Genomic DNA, 18433 nt, shown 5'->3' with positions numbered 1-18433 from the left:
GGGGTGAGCAGGCCGGCAGGGAGGGTGGGAGCGATCAGGCCGGCAAGGGGGGACAGTATGGGGCAAGAAGGCCGACACGGGGGGGAGGGGGCAGTTGGGGCGAGCAGGCCGGCAGGCAGAGTGGTTAGGGGCAATCAGGCAGGCAGGCAGGTGAGCAGTTAGGAGCCAGTGGTCCCAGATTGCGAGAGGGATGTCTGACGGCCGGTTTAGTCCTGTGGGGTCCCAGGTTGGAGAGGGTGCAGGCCGGGCTGAGGGACACCCCACCCCCGTGCACAAATTTCGTGCACCGGGCCACTAGTTTAGTTATACCGTTGATAAGATGCTATAAGAACTTAACCCTTGTTTACATCAATCAGCCTATGGTAAAACTGGCTTCATTATACAGCATTTCACTTAAAGTCACAGAACTTACTGACATTAAATAAAGACTTAAAAAAAAAAAAAAAGACTTACTGTAGCACTAGGGTTGTAGGTCTAAAGATTTTTTAAAAAATTACCGTCTTGGCCCTAACCGGTTTGGCTCAGTGGATAGAGTGTCGGCCCGCGGACTGAAAGGTCCCAGGTCCCAGGTTCGATTCCGGTCAAGGGCATGTACCTTGGTTGTGGGCACATCCCCAGTAGGAGGTGTGCAGGAGGCAGCTGATCGATGTTTCTAACTCTCTATCCCTCTCCTTTCCTCTCTGTGAAAAATCAATAAAATATATTAAAAAAAAATTACCGTCTTTGAAAATGCTGACATATACACAAAGAGAAAAAATAAGAAACTTGTACAAAGGATAGCAATATAAAAATATCAAGATTATGTGATAAGGTTCTAAGTTGCTCTGGCTTAACTAATGCTTCCTAAGACTCATTATGAATGTAGGATTCTCAATAGAAGTCTCAATGATTAAAACATGTATCAGTTGATACTGGAATTACCGAAAATATTGTACTTGTTCTACGCAGTGTTGAGATAAAGCCTGTGATTTTGCTAAGTTCTATTAAAATCCAGATATAATAGTTTAAAATTCTTATGCCTATTTCATTTATCACCATCACTCCCTTTCAAGTTTTCAATTTAAAATTTCTTATGTGACCTTTATTGTTAAGAGTGTCAGCCACAAAACTATTTGAGTTATATTAAAGTTCCTTTCAAGAAAGGATAGTGAAAAAGAAGAATAAATGTCTAACTTCCTATTCCTGTGGCTGCCTTCTAGAATAGGAATTTCAAGAGGATCCAGTCTCAGCATTCCCAAAGTCAACAGAGAAAATACTTGGTAAATACTAATGTCCATAATTAGGCTGAACCATAAATTATTTGTGTAGGTCAAAAAAGTTGACTATAGGCAATTTCACATGGCTCACCCTCTGTCAACCTATATTAAGAAACTTTGTTCCCTTTGAGACTCTAAAATCACTGTCAAGGATTTTCTCCTTAACCTTCTCAATAAGTGTGTTCATGGGAGTCATTATTCTCAGAACCAGAATTTAAGCAATTCATGTTTCCATTAAAATTCCAAAATCATATAAGCAAAACCAAGAAGTCTTTTAACAGCAGCCAAATTAAAGAAGAAATATCAGAATTATCCCGTTCTAACTCAATCCCTGCCAGTCATATTTCTCTTCACAGAGCAGTAAGTTTTGGTGCTAATCTCACCTCCCACTGAGATTAGTCTCACATTGAGAGCATCTTACCTGAAACTACCATAGACTATCAGGAGAATGGAAATCAGAAATGTAGACACTTGACTGGAATCCACCAGGGAATAGGCCCTAGAAAAATGAGAAAAAAATTAAATCACATGGCAGCAAGTTCTCACACAATTTACAGTCTACAAACCTAAGTTGTTATTTCATCTTTAATATAAAAAGGTATAAATTAGCATTAACAAAATAACATCATTAAAATGAGATATGCTAGTTTTCACAGCTATTATTAGTTAATATTCACAGGATATTGAATATTAATGTAAAAATTCCATTTCTGTATGACATACAGTAGATCTTATCCAAACCCAACTTAAAAATTACCATAATATCTACCTATTCTGTACCAATGATGAAAAGTCTCAGTGAGTAAACTTTTATCAGTTTACACTTGAATTACCAATAGTATTTTACTGGTAATGAGGTAAGGCCCGTATCTCTCTCCTAAATTCTATTTCCATTTTTATAACTGCCTACTGGTTCTCTCCATCTGGGAGGCCCGCGGGAAGTTCTTCAAAGTCAACAGGTCCAAAACTAAAGTCATTCTTCTTTTTTTCATACCTGGTCCCCTCAAGGAACGGTAACATGATCCCCTCAGCTGTCAAAGCTAGAAATCTGTTGCATTCTTTTTTTAATCCTCACCCAAGGATATTTTTCCATTGATTTTTAAAAAGAGTAGAAGAGAAAGGGAAAGACAGAGAGAAATATCGATGTGAGAGAAACACATTGATTGGTTGCCTCCTCCACACGCCCTGACCAGGGAGAAGCCTACATGTGAAGTACGTGCCCTAGATCGGATTTGAACCCAGGACCTTTTGGTCCATAGGCCTATGTTCTATCCACTGAGCCAAACCGGCTAGGGCAGTTTGTTGCATTGTTGCCACCCCTGATCTTACCTCCCACATGTAATGACAGTTTGGGTCCTGCAATTCCACGCCCTCAACTCCCCTACTTCTCTCAATCCTACGGCCAATTCCTTAGCTCCCTTCCATGGCTTGACTCTCAGAAACCTTGTTTGTAAGTCTGTCTCCAGGAGTTCACCCTCCCACTACCCATTCTTGTTTTGTTAGGGGTTTTCCTAAATAAATTTGTTTCTTTTTCATTTAAGCAAATATTTAATGATGCCTCTGTGCCAGACAGACACTCTGCTAGCCACTGGGGATATAGTAACAAATAAGACTGTCTTGGTTCCTCCCTGAATGTCTTTTCTAAAGGAATAAAAAAATAAATTTCAGGCTGAGGAATTAAAAAACCCAACGTTCACAAAGCAAGTGAATATAATCATGGGAAGTGTTGTGAAAGGGAGAAGACAGTGCAGGACACGAGGAGAAAGTGTGAGAACTGTGGAGGCTGCTCTCCTTAGAGAAGATGAAAGAGACACACACAGGACTTGGTGATGGTTAACGGGACGAGGAAGGTCCCCAGGTTTCTGCTGAGCCGCAGGTGGACAGCTTGTACCATTTAGCTAAAAAAGGCAGCATAGGAGGAGCAGGTTAAAAATTAGGTTTTAGATGGTTGAGATGGTTAGATATCTGGGTCTACAGACCAGAAGCAGCTCTAAGCTATAAAATATATATTGGGAGCTCATCACCTTCTATCTGGTAACTGAAGCCATGGTGTGGGTAAGACTGCCTAGCAGCAGTGAGAAGAGGATCCAAGATAAAACCCTAAGAAACCTCCAAAACCTAAAGACCAGGCACAAGAAGGAGCTGCAAAGAAATCCAAAGAGAAACAGAGAAAGAGGAAGAAAACCCAGGATCGCAGGATGATGAGTTTCAAAGAGGCAGCAGGATTGGATGGTGTCTGAATTTAAACCCTTGATCTACCCCTTACTAAGATGGAATTACTTAACCTCTCTAAGGTCCAGCTTCATCTGTACAATGGGGATAATGACAACACCTATTTTAAAGAGCTGTTAAAGAATTAAATGAATAATTCATATAGAGAGCTGAACACTGTACGTACTCAGCATTCATTGTTTGTAGTAGGAAGGAGAGGCCACCTGTGACAAAGACTGCTGAGAGGTCAAGATGAAAACTGCAGTGTCCACCGGATTTATTTAATGTGTATGTCACTGGTGACCTTAGCAAAAATAGTCTTAGTGAAGTGATGAGGGTCAGACTGGATTATCTCTAGATAATCACTTTAAAAATTTTTTTTATTGATTTCAGAGAAGAAGGGAGTGAGAGAGAGAGAAACATCAATGATAAGAGAGAATCATCAATTGGCTGCCTCCTGCATGCCCCCTCCGGGGGCTTGAGCCCAAAACCCGGGGAATGTGCCCTGACTGGGAATCAAACCATGACCTCCTGCTTCATGGGATGACGCTCAACCACTGAGCCACACTGGCTGGGCAATAATCACTTTTATTAGTTTCTTTAGAGCATTCTCACCATGTCTTATACAAACAGCAAAATATTAAATACACAGCTCTGGCCCTGGCCGGTGTGGCTCAGTTGGTTGAGCACTGTCCCATGCACCAAAAGGTTGCAAATTCGATTCCTGGTCAGGGCACATGCTCAGGTTGTGGGTTCAGGCCCCAGTTGGAGTGCATATGGAAGGCAACTGATAGATGTTTCTCCTTTCCTCTCTCTCTAAAAAATAAACACACACACACACACACACACACACACACACACACACACACATTTAAATACACAGCTTTGTACTCCCCCACCCGTCTTTTACAGTATAGCCTAGAGACCTTCCTGTATCAATATGTGGAGAACTTTTTCTTCTTTTTCTTTATACATCCCCATTATATTCCGTTGTGTGGATATACTACATTGCTTTTCTTTTAAAACAAATCCCTTTTAAATGGGCATTGTGGTATCCAAAAATTCCTTTACAAACAATTCTTTAATAGAGACTTGTAAATTTACCTGCACTGCACACACAATGAAATGACACATCTGTGTAGAATAGAGTTCCTAAAATTGAGATCTGGATTGAAAAGGAAATGCACTTTGACAGATGTTGCCCAACTGCCCTCCAGAGAGTTAAATCATTTTGCACTCTCACTAGTAATGGATAAGAGTCTTTTCTTTTCTTTTCTCTTCTTTTCTTTCTTCATTGTCTTCTCAACAGTGAGCATTGTCTAACTTTTGAATTTTTACCAACCTGACAGATGAAAATTGGTATCTCAATATGGTTTTCATTTGCATTAATTAATCTTCTGATGTAATTAAAAATTAATTTAAGATTGAGCAGCTATTCTTATGATTAGGGGCTAGTAGGCATTTTGAAAAGCAATTAAAATTTTTTTCCAGACTCCAGAGCTATAGAAATATAAGCAGCTTTTTTCCCCCTGAGGAACTTTTGCTGGTGTTTTACTTGAATGGCTTGGCTTTTTGGTACCCTTTGTATTCTGAAGCATTTGTCATTACCCTCCCAAGCTCAGTGTCTTAAGGTCTGATACTAGTGTTTATTGCGTATGCAACATCTCTCAAATCAGTGGAGACCCTGGACACTCGTCGATTAAGACTTCTGAAAGTCTGAGGTGAATTTTTTTGAAATCAGCTCCTTCTACTTCACAGTCCTGTGCTGTGTTCTAGTCTGTGACTGACCATCTTGTAGTCACTGACTTTCTTCAGTCTGTTTTTCAAGGTGAGGGCTGACCATGTAAAAATACCTTACGAAGAGGCTGCTTAAGGCTACCAGGTCAGGTCGCTATATCCTGGCTAGCGGTAAGCATGGTGCCCAATGCAGAACTAAACGCGTGGTTTCAGAAAAAAACACTCTCATGTTTAATGACTTCTTCTAGACTAAACAGGTTTTTGGTTTTGTTTTCTTTTTCAAATAAATCTACACAAGAAAATCTGGTTAAAATTGACTCCTAATGTAAACTGTGCCAACTATCACATAATCAGAAGTTACAACTTATTTCATGGTATTATTTGAAATTTCATATGTTTTCAATTCTAACTACCCTTACAGAAGTTTTATAAAAAGCTTTTTTAGCCCTAACCGGTTTGGCTCAGTGGATAGAGCGTCGGCCTGCGGACTCAAGGGTCCCAGGTTCGATTCCAGTCAAGAGCATGTACCTTGGCTGTGGGCACATCCCCATTTGGGGATGTGCAGGAGGCAGCTGATTGATGTTTCTCTCTCATTGATGTTTCTAACTCTTTATCCCTCTCCCTTCCTCTCTGTAAAAAAATCAATAAAACATATTTTTAAAAAAAGCTTTTTTTATAAAAAAAAGTTACTTCTTAGAAAATACAGAACATGAATTAAAATTAATTTTGATTTTAAAATACTATCAATTTTCCTTTTTAAAAAATTTCAAAAATAATTGTTCATTGTAAAAAAAAAAATTCAAATACCAGTAAATATACAAAGCGGAAGTACAAGGACCTCCTCCCTCCTCTCTCTGCATGCCCATTCCCTGGTTGTAGACACTGTTTACAATTGGTATATGCATCCTTCCATATAAACTGTGTGTACAGAATGCATGCACACTACAAAAACAAAGCACACCTGTTCTTCTGTAACTTGCTCTTTTTTAAGCTCAACGTGTATCAGGAGCTATTCTTTCTACTGCTTTACGTTATTGGCCTTTTGCTATAAAATTAAGACATGAAAAACTTAACAATATAGAATGCACTCTTTTTTCTTTTTAATAAAGAGAAATATTCTAGGTTCAATGAACACAACTTTTAACCACATCAACATTATCTAGCAATTCTCAATTCTGTATTAATAATAGCCTATCTTCCAATGTTTCTCACTTTTTCACCTAACTCACCCTTCTGAATTAGGAGGGTAGATTGTGGTTCCTAAACTCAATAGAAAAAAACCCTATTGTGGCCTGGAGTGGTACTTTATAATCAAATAATAGTATTTCTGTAGTGAAGCATATGAATAGTCCCACTAAGGAAGATAAATAAAGATTATAAATAGCCTCATATCAGTTTATGTCACATTTGCTTCCAAATGAATGACAGGAACACTGAGTTTGCAGAGTTGTTGGTTTGGGGATTTGTGGAACTGTGTGATTATCACCTTTTTTGAGATGAGGAGCGAGGTACAGTTCTGAACATAGAAAGCCTAATTCCAGAGTCTCCCAAAATGACTTCATCATCTGCCCCAAACTGGATGACAAGTGGAGTCAGGAGGCTCTGATTCTTATCTTTTCTTATTTTTCTTTTCAATATTTTTTATTCATTTTTAGAGAGAAAGAGCTTCGAAGCGAGAGGGAGGAAGAGGAAAATGAGCCGAAATTTGGGCTTGTGCCCTGACCGGGATTTGAACCCACAACCTTTCAGTGCACTAGTCGATGCCCAACCAATTGAGCCACACCAGCCAGGGCTTTGGTTCTATCTTTAATTATACTATAACTAGGCAGTTGATCTTCCCAGGGCAAGTCTTGCTATCTTTCTGGTCTCTAGAAAATCCTCTGTTGGCCTAGATCAGTGATGGCGAACCTATGACACGCGTGTCAGAGGTAACACGTGAACTCATTTTTTTTTATTTTTCTTTGTTAAATGGCATTTAAATATATAAAATAAATATCAAAAATATAAGTCTTTGTTTTACTATGGTTGCAAGTATCAAAAAATTTCTATATGTGACACAGCACCAGAGTTAAGTTAGGGTTTTTCAAAATGCTGACACGCCGAGCTCAAAAGGTTCGCCATCACTGGCCTAGATGAACATGGAGGCCCAACTAGCTTTTATCTTCAAGATTTTAGATTTTTGCATTGTGTTTTTCTTCCAAAAATAAAGATATTGCCAGAAATATCCTTTCACAGATAGCTGTCTTTCATTTGGCTGATCACTGGCATGTCATTAGCACTGACAAAGACGACACTGTTCCCAGGCTACTGAAAACAGTAATTAATTTTCTTCTTTTAATCACCCAATATTTACAGACTTAAAAGTGATTTATGTAAAACCTACATTATGCCAGCAGAGACAGATAAAGCTAAGCCATTATACGGTTAGAGCAGGGGTGGGCAAACTTTTTGACTTGAGGGCCACAATGGGTTCTTAAACTGGACCGGAGGGCCGGAACAAAAGCATGGATGGAGTGTTTGTGTGAACTAATATAAATTCAAAGTAAATATCATTACATAAAAGGGTATGGTCTTTTTTTTTTTTTTAGTTTTATTCATTTCAAACGGGCCAGATCCGGCCCGCGGGCCATAGTTTGCCCACGGCTGGGTTAGAGTCTCTGGTTGGTTTAATCAACCCCGGGAAAATTTTTCTCTTGGGTAACTTTTTTTGAAATGTGGCCAGTCTTAGGGTCCAAACCATTAGCTCTTTTTTTCTTTGCCAAATAAACTGGTTTGTCCTATATTTGTTTATACCCTTGGTCTCCTGAAGGAGGCTCACTTTTTAACTACTCCACAAGCCCATAAAAACAAGCATACAGCTATTTAAAAAATGTCTAACGGTTTTCATTGCTAATGATGATGGTGAGGAAGAGGTCCTTGCCTCTACCTCTCTCTCTTCTTCTCTTTGCCCAGACAAAAAATTGAAGATTCATCAACAATTCAGAAGTAAACAGAGATCCTAGCATTTTACTACAGGAAATAGGTCTGGGCTCTAGGGTAACACTAGAAGAAGGTAAGCAGGAAGGGAAAGGTATTCCCACTAAAAAAGGGTGGATAGTCTGGCCAATTTTAGAAAATCAAAGCCCAGCGATCTTCTTTATTTCACAGCCTCTCCCTACCTACACAAAGCATCAACAGCAATGTGTCTTCTCTCAGGCTCTCCTACTGAGGTTTGTTTCCAGACACTACAAATGCACATCAAAAACAGGAATGACACTACACTCTGAAATAAAGGAATTCTTACTAAAATGCAAGAAGAAACTAAAGACATGCATTTAGACATGCCAAAATCAGGTTAGCCAAATGTACTAACACAGACGTGAACACTTTGCTAAGTGATGTATTAGTACAGGTCAGCTGTTCAGCTGGAAAGTTTTATGTGGTCATTACAAAAACCACTAAGTCTTTACATTCCCTCAACCCTTAATAGAACAGACACAAAGAGCTACCAGAAATTTCTCACATATATAAGATTATATTCTACACCCGAAGACTTTTAGAAACATGCTGGATTTTAGTAACTGCTCTAAAACTAAATATCTATTTCTAGCTGCTATACCAGCAAGTGCTTTTAACACATATCCTGTTAAAAATCATGCCAAACTGAAACAGAGAGAGTACTGTTCTGTAACGTTCTGTGTCAGCCTTCCAGCTATACAATGAAAGCATTCTTGTCCACCCCACAGACCAAGCAACTACTATTCCAACTCTGCACAGACACTGCCCTAGACCAGCACTTTGCAAAATGTTTGGTCTTGAGACCATTTACAGCCTTAAAATAGAAGACCCCCTAAAAGCTTTTGTTCTTTTGGGTTAGAGGTATGATATTTATCACATCCTATATAATAAAAGGCTAATATGCAAATCGACTGAACAGCAGAACGACCAGTCGCTATGACATGCACTGACCACCAGGGGCTGCCTCGTGGTGGTCAGTGCACTCCCACAGGGGGAGCGCCATTCAGCAAGAAGCCCTGAGCTGGGTTCACAGCTGGCAAGCGCAGTAGCGCTCCCACCTCCGGGACATCCCCTGAGGGCTCCTGGACTGCGAGAGGGTGCAGGCCAGGCTGAGGGGGAACCGCCCCCCCCACCCTCAATGCACAAATTTTGTGCACCGGGCCTCTAGTTTGAAATAAAAGTATTTATTCACAAATAATAAAACCATTGCCTGTGAACATAAAAAACAATTTTAAAGGAAAGTAACTATTTTCCAAAGAAGCAACAGAAATACTCTGAGATAAGGAGTGTTCCTTTACATTTTTTTTGCAAACATCTCTAACATCTGTCTTAAATAGAAGATAGTCTGATTCTCACATTTGCTTCTGCATCCAATCTGTTGCCATATGTTGTTTTGGCTGAACTCTGGGACAGGGGTGGGGAATCAGCCTTACACAAATGGGCAGTTGGAAAAGGGAGGGGCATTTTAGTAACCATTTCAGATAACTGAGGATATTCTTTGATACTCCACTAAAATTCAACAAGTGGTTAATTTCTTAAAGGTTAATTGTAATATGGAATCTGAAACCATATCAGTGATTTTAAAAAACTATATTACATTTAAATTCAATACACTGTGCTGTACTTGGAATGGGTACCTATGGATGATTTTGTGAACTCACACACTGTTCAATTGGAAGATACTGGTTCACTGAGTTACGCAGCTATTCCAGATGTTGTCATATTTCATTATACAATATCTGAAAAACCCCCACTTAATATCATTTCTGATGCTTATGATAATAAATCCAAATTTTCCCAAAATCTAATTTTCACTTAAAATCTCAAAGTTTATCATTGGCAAAAAGTTTTTTTGCATTGAAGTGATGGGCTCACTTTATTCATTTCTGAGAAACTGTCAAGTGTGAATAACTCTAGTTTCTCCACTAGTTATTCTTCAAGTAAAAATGGTATTCCAAGAAAAAAGTAGCTAGTGCAACTAGCATCTCAAATGACTGCACAAGTGATTTTCTCAAGAAAACCAATGGTACTTTAGCAGCAGAAAGCTTTAGAGGGAACTTTCCGTTTTATCATAAAAAATTGTGCTCAAAGGTTGAGATTTAATAAAAGTGCTAGTATTTTTACTGCTTTGCCCTAAGTGAAACCACCTTCAAAAAAACACACCAAAAAAAACTGTGTGTGCATGGTGGTGAAGAATACAATGATTACTAGTACAGTCTGGTGCCACTGCCTTGATTCATAGTACAGCATAGTATGGTTTTACTCAACACTGCTTTTCACCTTAAGAAGAAAGGGTCAAAATGAAAAAGACAAGTAACTTCAGTAGCATTATGAAAATAATTTGACCATGACCCACTGAAAGAATATGAGGAACCCCCAGGAATCCACAGCCACACTTTTGAGAACTGCTGCCTTTTATACTTTTACCTATAAGCCCTGGCTATACAAATGGCTAGCATTTTCTCACATGCAGTTCTATCCCATCACAAACACCAAGAGGTAGTTACAACTTATTTGCTATGCAAGACTTTGAGCCTCAAATATAATATACAGGAAATGACATATTCCAGGTCTAAGAAATGCTACAATTTTTCTCTTCATAGTGAAATATGTTGAAATAGGAATTTTTATTTAAAATATATGCTATTACAATGTTCACAATATTTCTCTTTCATAATTTAAGGGAAAAAACAAATGTATAAGCTTAAAAAATGGAGTAAGTTATCAAGTAAAATTTTAACAATAAACTAAATTTCATCTTTACGTGCAAGATACAAAAAGTGAATGAGACAGTCACTTAAGGTTACAATCTAAGTAAGAAAGACACATCATACAAGGTGGCAGAATGTAATGTTTTAATAAAGAAATAAAGTGCTATGGAAGTGTTATGTGTTGCTGCATACCAGCAGTGGGCAAACTATGGCCTGCTGGATTCCAATGAACACAGCCAAGCTCATTCATTCAGGTACTGTCTATGGCCGCTGTAGCGCTTCAATGGCAGAGGTGAGTAGCTGTCACAGAGACCATATATGGCTCACAGAGGCCAAAATATTTACTATATGGCCCTATGCAGAAAAGGTTTGTATCCTAGTGAGTGGATGCATCCACCTGGCGGGAGGACATCTTTTCCTTTCACAAAGGTGATTTATGAGCCTGAGCCCACCTGGCCAGGGAGACACAATTTTTTAATTTGCACAAAGGGGTTTGTGTGTGTGTATAGACTAGCCATAGTCATGAATCATGAGCATCTCTGAGTCACACCATGAAGATGAAGTAGATTTCCAATATCAAAATATTTTTGGATTAGAAAGGAAGTATCTTCATTCTTCATATCCCTCCATTAACACCAAATGCTTTACGGAAAGAACATATATGAGATGCACCATATGTTAATATTTTACATTTGACTTCCATCAGCGATACTAAATCTGATGATTAAGCAAATTCCTATGAAAGGAAGGTATTAGTCTCCAAGGCAGCGAAGGGGATAAGGAGTCACTTTGTTTTCAGACACATTACTGCCTAGGGCAGTGGGCAAACCGCGGCTCGCGAGCCACATGCGGCTCTTTGGCCCCTTGAGCGTGGCTCTTCCACAAAATACCGACTTCTGTGCATGGGCCACGAAGTTTCAATCGCACTGTACGTGCGCGCCCGCACATGGTATTTTGTGGAAGAGCCACGCTCAAGGGGCCAAAGAGCCGCATGTGGCTCGCGAGCCGCGGTTTGCCGACCACGGGCCTAGGGTAGACAAGAAAGAATTGAAAGGAGCTTTGGTAAAACAGAAAGGAAACACCACAGTAAAGGCTTCCATGGCAATATGCTTCAACTCTTTCCTAGGAATTACTCTCGCACCTAAGTCCTCATACTGCAATTTCAAAAGCATGTGCATTGCCTGGTTGGTGTTGCTCAGTGGTTGAGGGTCGACCTATGAACCAGGTGGTCACACATGCCCGGGTTGCAGGTTCGATACCTGGGAGGAGGGAAGGGCTGGTAGGGGTGTGTGTGTGTGTGTGTGTGTGTGTGCACAGCAGCCTTGAGCACAGCATAGCTCAGATACCTCACACGTGTGCGAGGCAGCCAATCAATGATTCTCTCTCATCATTGATGTCTCTTTCTCTCTCTCTCTCACCCCTCTTCCTCTCTGAAATCAATAAAATATATATGTTAATATATATTCAATATATTCAATATATAATCAATAATATATATATTATTATTATTAATGTGACTTAGTCCTGACCAGCGTGGCTCAGTGGTTAGAATGTTAGCCTGTACCTGGGTTGCAGGTTTGATCCTCAACCCTAGTCAGGAGCAAACAAATGATGTGTCTCTCTCACATCAATGTTCTCTCTCTCTCTCCTTCTCTCTTCCCCTCCCTCCCTGCCACTCTCTAATAAAACAATTGGGGGGGGGGGGAATTCTTGGGTAAGGATTAACAAAACAAAACAAATTTCTGTGAGTAGCACAAATGATGACCTGGCCATCGAGTCTGGTGACATGGTGGGCACCTAACAGCACAGAACCCCAGCTCAGGCCCTCATGTACGCAGCAGAGCAGCTGAAAGTCACATTCCCAGGCAGAACCTATGGACCCAGGCCACCTCCACATAGCCCGGTGCTTACCCCATCAACAAGCCCCAGAGCACCAGCCATCAGCCACATCCAGACACGCACCTTCCTAAAAATGAAGTGAGATGCTCTACTGACTTGACTTTAAAAACCCTATCCCACTTCCCCTTCCTTCAAATCTCACCTCCCAGCACCAAGACTCTATGCTGGACTGACTTTACTCTTTTGACAGTAAAAAAATGTTTCCACACTCAGCTTTCAATCTTCGGTTTCATTTTTCCTGAACAGCTGGGACATTGGAAATCGGAGTTACTACAGGGAGAGCTTAGTCCTGAGGGAAAAAGGTCATTTGGGGATGCAACAAAGAAGTGTTAAATGCTGAGTACATATGCTTCTAATGCTTCTAACCATTATACCGTATTACCTCTCAACATAAGCAGAAGAGTATGAGGATTGAGAGTAGGCCACTTGGTCAGGAGAGATTACTGTGATTCCTAGAGCAGTTTCAGTAGGATGGTGAGTAGAGAGAAAGTGGAAGTAGAGAGTTCCCATCACTGCCTGAGGAAGTCTAGCACTAGAAGACAGAAATGAAACTGAATAGCAATGCGGAAAATAAACAGGTGACCTTATTTCTATTTTTTAAAGTTAGGGAAAACCTATGCCACTTGTAATACAAGAAAAATAGAAGTTCTTAGAAGATTAAGGATAACCAGAGGAGGGAAATGATTATGTGGGCATAATTTTAGAGAAAACAAGAAAGAAGGGGAAATAACACCTTTTCTACTGAGCCCAGAAAGGTCAGATAAAAAATAATGGGCTGAAGTAGAGATGAGGTTTGATAAACGTACTCGTGCTAGAAAGTCTCAATCTCATCCATAAAATAGCAGGCACGCAGAGGTAGCTATTCAGTGAAGTGAAGAAGGTACAACAGGTTAAAAGAAAAGAGTGAGTTTATAAGTATCTCAAGCTGAAATTTCCGTAAATTCAAAGCTTGGTTTCTTAAGATAAATTAATCACCTACTTTTATAAAATGTATGTTAGAGCTTCTTTATATTGAGTGAATATATAAAAAGGGACACTTGAATTCCCTCCAAAGAATCATGAGTATCTAAGTGCTATGGAAATCAGCCAGGTCAAGATGCCAAAGAAAGGTATCAAGAGTTGGGTGAGGTGAACTGTGGAAGGTTTCCCAGAAGACTGGCTGAAGAAAGGGAGATTTTTAAGCAGAAGAGATGGCATATATACTGGTAATTGAAAGGGTTAAAGAGAATAAAATGGGGCAGAGAAAGACTTGTTGTGCTTAGCAGATGTCTTGCGGAAAGCTTGCAGCCTTGAGCACAGCATAGCTCAGATACCCAGAAGACACCTGGCATGGGAGGAACCAAGGACAGCCCGGCCCTTACGTCAGCAGACGGGCTTGCAGCCAGCAAAAGTTAATAAAAACCTCTCTCTCCCTGCTCTCTTCGCTGATGCCTTTCTCGGTCTCAGCCCACCTGCACCCAGGTGCCCGGAATAAAATCTCTTTTGATACATTATGGCCTCATGTCATAGGTGCGCTACCCCGGCCCACTCCGAACCTTTCAGTAATAAGATGAAAATGCACCAAATTAGCTGACTTAAGGAGAATAAACACCTAATAAAATAAAGAGAACCAGGTTAATGAAACATGTGGAGTGCCTTGAGAGGTGGTATAGCACAGTTAAGAAGACAAGTTCTGCAGTCAGATGTACTGGGTTCAAAACCTGATTCTCTTTGCCAACTGTGACCTGGTGTAAGTCACTTAACCTTTCTAGTCTTCAATTTGTAAAATGAGGGTGATAATACCATCTTTTCACAGAGTTAAGCTCTCAATGAAGTTATCTGGTAAATGGAGTGTTAATAACATAAGTTTACTGTTATAAATTCTTCAGCTAGGGAATGATGAAATGAGAAGAATAAGAAAAATTATTTTAATAGTTCTATAGGGGTAATAACTAACATTTACTAAAGATTTGGCTTATTCTGACAATTTTGTTATTTTAACTTCATTACTACCAGGAAGTAGTTAACTTTTATTATCCCTAATTTATATGTAAGAAAACCAAGGGATAGGGAGGTGAAATACCTTGTTTAACTTGACGAAGTTAGTGAGTGATAGAGCCTGGATTTAAATCCAGACAGTCTGGATAAGAAGCTCTGAAGTTCTTTGTTTGCTCTCAGTAGCTGCCACTTTGGATCTTCCACGTAAAGGTTTCCCTCTATTAGTGAAAATGATCGCGGGCTGGCTGCAGACATTTGTCATTTTCCAGCAGACAAGCCAAGGTCAGCCCCAGGGCCCCATTCCCCACGGAGACCCAAAGCTATGCAGAGTGACTACAGTGACTTAGGGCTGCCGGGAGGTGGGAGGAGAAATGCTAACTCCTGCTGAGGTTAAACTCTTCTGTACCTTCCACTGGGGTATGTGCTCCCATTGGGCTACTTCATCCCCCAACTTCCTTCACTAGGACACTTCCAAGCTCATGTTCTGTTTCAACGTTACTGCCCCCATTGATTCAAATGGACTTTACCTGAATGAGATGCTACAAGAACGAGGGAACGGCACATCTACTCTCCATACACATTGGCAAACTTCAATGTCACCCAAAACAAACAAACAAACAAACAAACAAAAACCAGAAACAAAAACCACCTCTTAGTGTTTCCCAAAATAGATTCTATGGGACAAAAATTTCTTAGGCAATTTATTTTATTTGCATGACTAAAAGCAGTGATGGACAAATAGATTTGGTAAATGCCGAGCTAAACAGAACTAACTTGACTGCTGGGTTTGGTTTTGTTTTTGTAAAGAACTTCCTAAAGTTCGTAATATATTTTGCCACAAAACTTATCCTCCTCCCCCCCCTTTTTTTCTTAGCACACCTAACGGTTTTATGCCCCATAGCACACTCTTTAGGAAGCTTTGCTCTAAAAGAAGGAATCTTTTTAAAGAAAGGGGGGGGGGGATATTTTTAAATCGTTTTTCCAATACAAACTGGGTAAAACATGATCGCTAACTCTTGATTCAGAAACTAAATAAAAATAGTAACAACCATAATAATAGCAAACAATATTTGTTAAGCATTTATTATGTGCCAAGTATGCATTATACGGTACTTTAATTTCATTATTTAATTCTCATTACCACCCTTTTATCATCTCTAAAATGATGAAATTGATGAGCAGAGAGGTGTTCGATGACTTGTTCAATGTCAAAAGCTAGTAGGTGACAGAGTGGATCATATCCAGACAGTTTGAGCCCAGAGCTCTGAGGCATTCTGTGCTCGATATCTCCAAAAGCAGACACTTATCTGTCTAGAGAGGACTCTTCTGTCATTTGTAATTATGAGTATTTAATATCCTTGTGGTTGTTTTTTCCAGAGATATACACAAAGAATCAATGACTGAAGTCTTTCGTTTCACTCCTCTAAAAAATTCAGATGAAATAATTAAGAGTCTAGGACTTCAGGAGGGGAAAAGAAAACCCAATACAAATATACAGAAACTGAAACAAGAATGAGAAGGCATGAGTAATTTTACTTATAAATTTTCTAATTAATCTCGATAAAAAGTGAGACGTTCATAAGATTAATGTCAAAAATTTTAAGTCACACTAAAAAAAAGACAATTTTTCCTTGGTGGCTACAAAGCAGTGGTTCTCAACCTTCCTAATGCCGCGACCCTTTAATACAGTTCCTCATGTTGTGGTGACCCCCAACCATAAAATTATTTTCGTTGCTACTTCATAACTGTAATTTTGCAACTGTTATGAATTGTAATGTAAATATCTGATATGCAGGATGTATTTTCATAGTTCGCGACCCACAGGTTGAGAACCGCTGCTATAAAAGGTGCTGGATTCTATTCTATAATTGGAAATTTCTGCAACCTGTGAGAATATTTTCAGAGGAAACTTGATTTAGAAAGAATCAAATTCTTGACCAGAGTTTAAGTTACGGTGTTTTAAAGCTTATACAGATTTTCCAAATTCTCAGTTTTCCCTCTACACGTGGGTTCAACGAACACTCAAACCAATGTTATCTGGCCTCCCATAAATAATAAACATAAAAAAAACCTTTAAAGGGGGAGTAATTCTTTAAAAAACATGCAAGCAACCAAACAAAGACCTATCCAAAAGGCCTAAGAGACCAAGACATAAAACTGCTGTAATAATAACAATAATAGTAATAGCTAATACTGTGAGCGCTCTTACTCAAAGTATTAGCTGGTCTTATGTATTAGACCAGCAATTTTCAACCACAAAAATTTTAAACATGCCACACCTTACTGTTTAATCAGAGGCACTGACCTCTTTTCCCTTAGATTGTTAAATTAAAAATGACAACAGCCAACACAATAGCCATTTGGTGTGAATCAAAATTGTATGTTTTATTGCTTTCTTTCTTCTTCTTTTTTTTTTTTTTTTTTTTTTTTTTTTTTGGTCTGATCGGCACCAATATATTTTTTGGTGTGTCACAAAATTTTAATAGTTTATGTGTGCCATGATATGAAAAAAGGTTGAAAATCACTGTATTAGACATTGTACTAACTGTTTACAGTTAACTCATTTCATCTTCACAACATCCCTTTGAGGAAAGCTCTATTATTAGCAATTCTAGAGATGAAGATACTGAAGCACAGAGAGATGCACTAATCTGCCCAAGAAGAAAGCAGAGCTAGCATTCCAACCCAGACAGTCTGGCTCCAGATCCGGAGATCATGCTCTAAACCATTGCACAATACTTCTCCCTCCTCAACTTTGCTTGTCCCTCCAACCTCAGCCCAGATCCTTGTTATATCATGGATTAAAACGCACTTTCTAAGAGCTAACAATGAACAAAGCACACATGGATCATCTTCCAAAATAGGCCATAAAAACAAACAATTAAAGACCAAAAAAAATTACATAAAATATGTGCTGCAACTACAATGAAATTAAATTAGAAATCACTCATACACAAATATCTGTGTAATCCCGAAATATTTGGGACAATATAAGAGATCACATGAGATATTCAAAATACCTTGAACTGAATGAAGATAACATAACAAAATATGTAAAATGCAGCTAAAGCAGTGTTTAGACTGCAGTGGTTCTCAACCTTCCTAATGCTGCGACCCTTTCATACAGTTCCTCATGTTGGGGTGACCCCCAACCATAAAATTATTTTCGTTGCTACTTCATAACTGTAATTTTGCTACTCTTATGAATCATAATGTAAATATCTGATATGCAGGATGTATTTTCATTGTTACAAACTGAACATAATTAAAGGATAGTGATTAATCACAAAAACAATATGTAATTATATATGTGTTTTCCAATGATCTTAGGCAACCCCTGTGAAAGGGTCGTTCGACCCCCAAAGGGGTTGTGACCCACAGGTTGAGAACCGCTGGTTTAGAGGAAAATATACAGCATTAAAGATTATACTGGAAAAGAAGTAAAATCAATTATCTAAGCTTCCATTATAAGAAACTAGAAAAAGAAGAGCAAATTAAATTAAAAGCAAGTAGAAGAAAGGAAATAATATAGAGGAGAAATCAATGAAACAGAAAACTATAAAATTTATTTCTGTAGAAATCACCAAGCTAGTCTTAAAATTTTTATGGCAGCAAAGGAATTGGAATAACCAAACCAATTGCGGC

General features: G+C 39.0%; 1 protein-coding gene across 7 annotated transcripts in view; it reads right to left on the bottom strand.

Moving 5' to 3' along the window:
- The window catches only part of SPPL3 (signal peptide peptidase like 3), a 62619-nt gene that overhangs the window by 35593 nt on the left and 8593 nt on the right, over window positions 1-18433 (bottom strand). For 2 of the 7 annotated variants that reach the window (XM_014537675.1, XM_014537677.1), the window contains exons 2-3: window positions 4711-4809; window positions 1678-1755 (exon numbers count right to left, since the gene is read on the bottom strand). Coding sequence is in view for 3 of the 7 variants with exons in the window: in XM_014537672.1 (XP_014393158.1) it covers window positions 1678-1755; window positions 2251-2276 (104 nt within the window). In the remaining 4 variants the exon portion in view is untranslated. Of the gene's footprint in view, window positions 1-1677; window positions 1756-2250; window positions 2292-3654; window positions 3772-4710; window positions 4810-11870; window positions 11883-18433 lie in introns of those variants that run through there. The other 5 variants (XM_014537672.1, XM_014537674.1, XM_014537673.1 and 2 more) reach the window with 4 other exon arrangements.

Source organism: Myotis brandtii, unplaced genomic scaffold (genome assembly GCF_000412655.1).
Source record: "Myotis brandtii unplaced genomic scaffold, ASM41265v1 scaffold181, whole genome shotgun sequence".
In the NCBI taxonomy this organism is placed as follows: Eukaryota; Metazoa; Chordata; class Mammalia; order Chiroptera; family Vespertilionidae; genus Myotis; species Myotis brandtii.
Note: the sequence above shows the minus strand (reverse complement) of the source record. Positions and strands in the feature narration are given on the sequence as shown.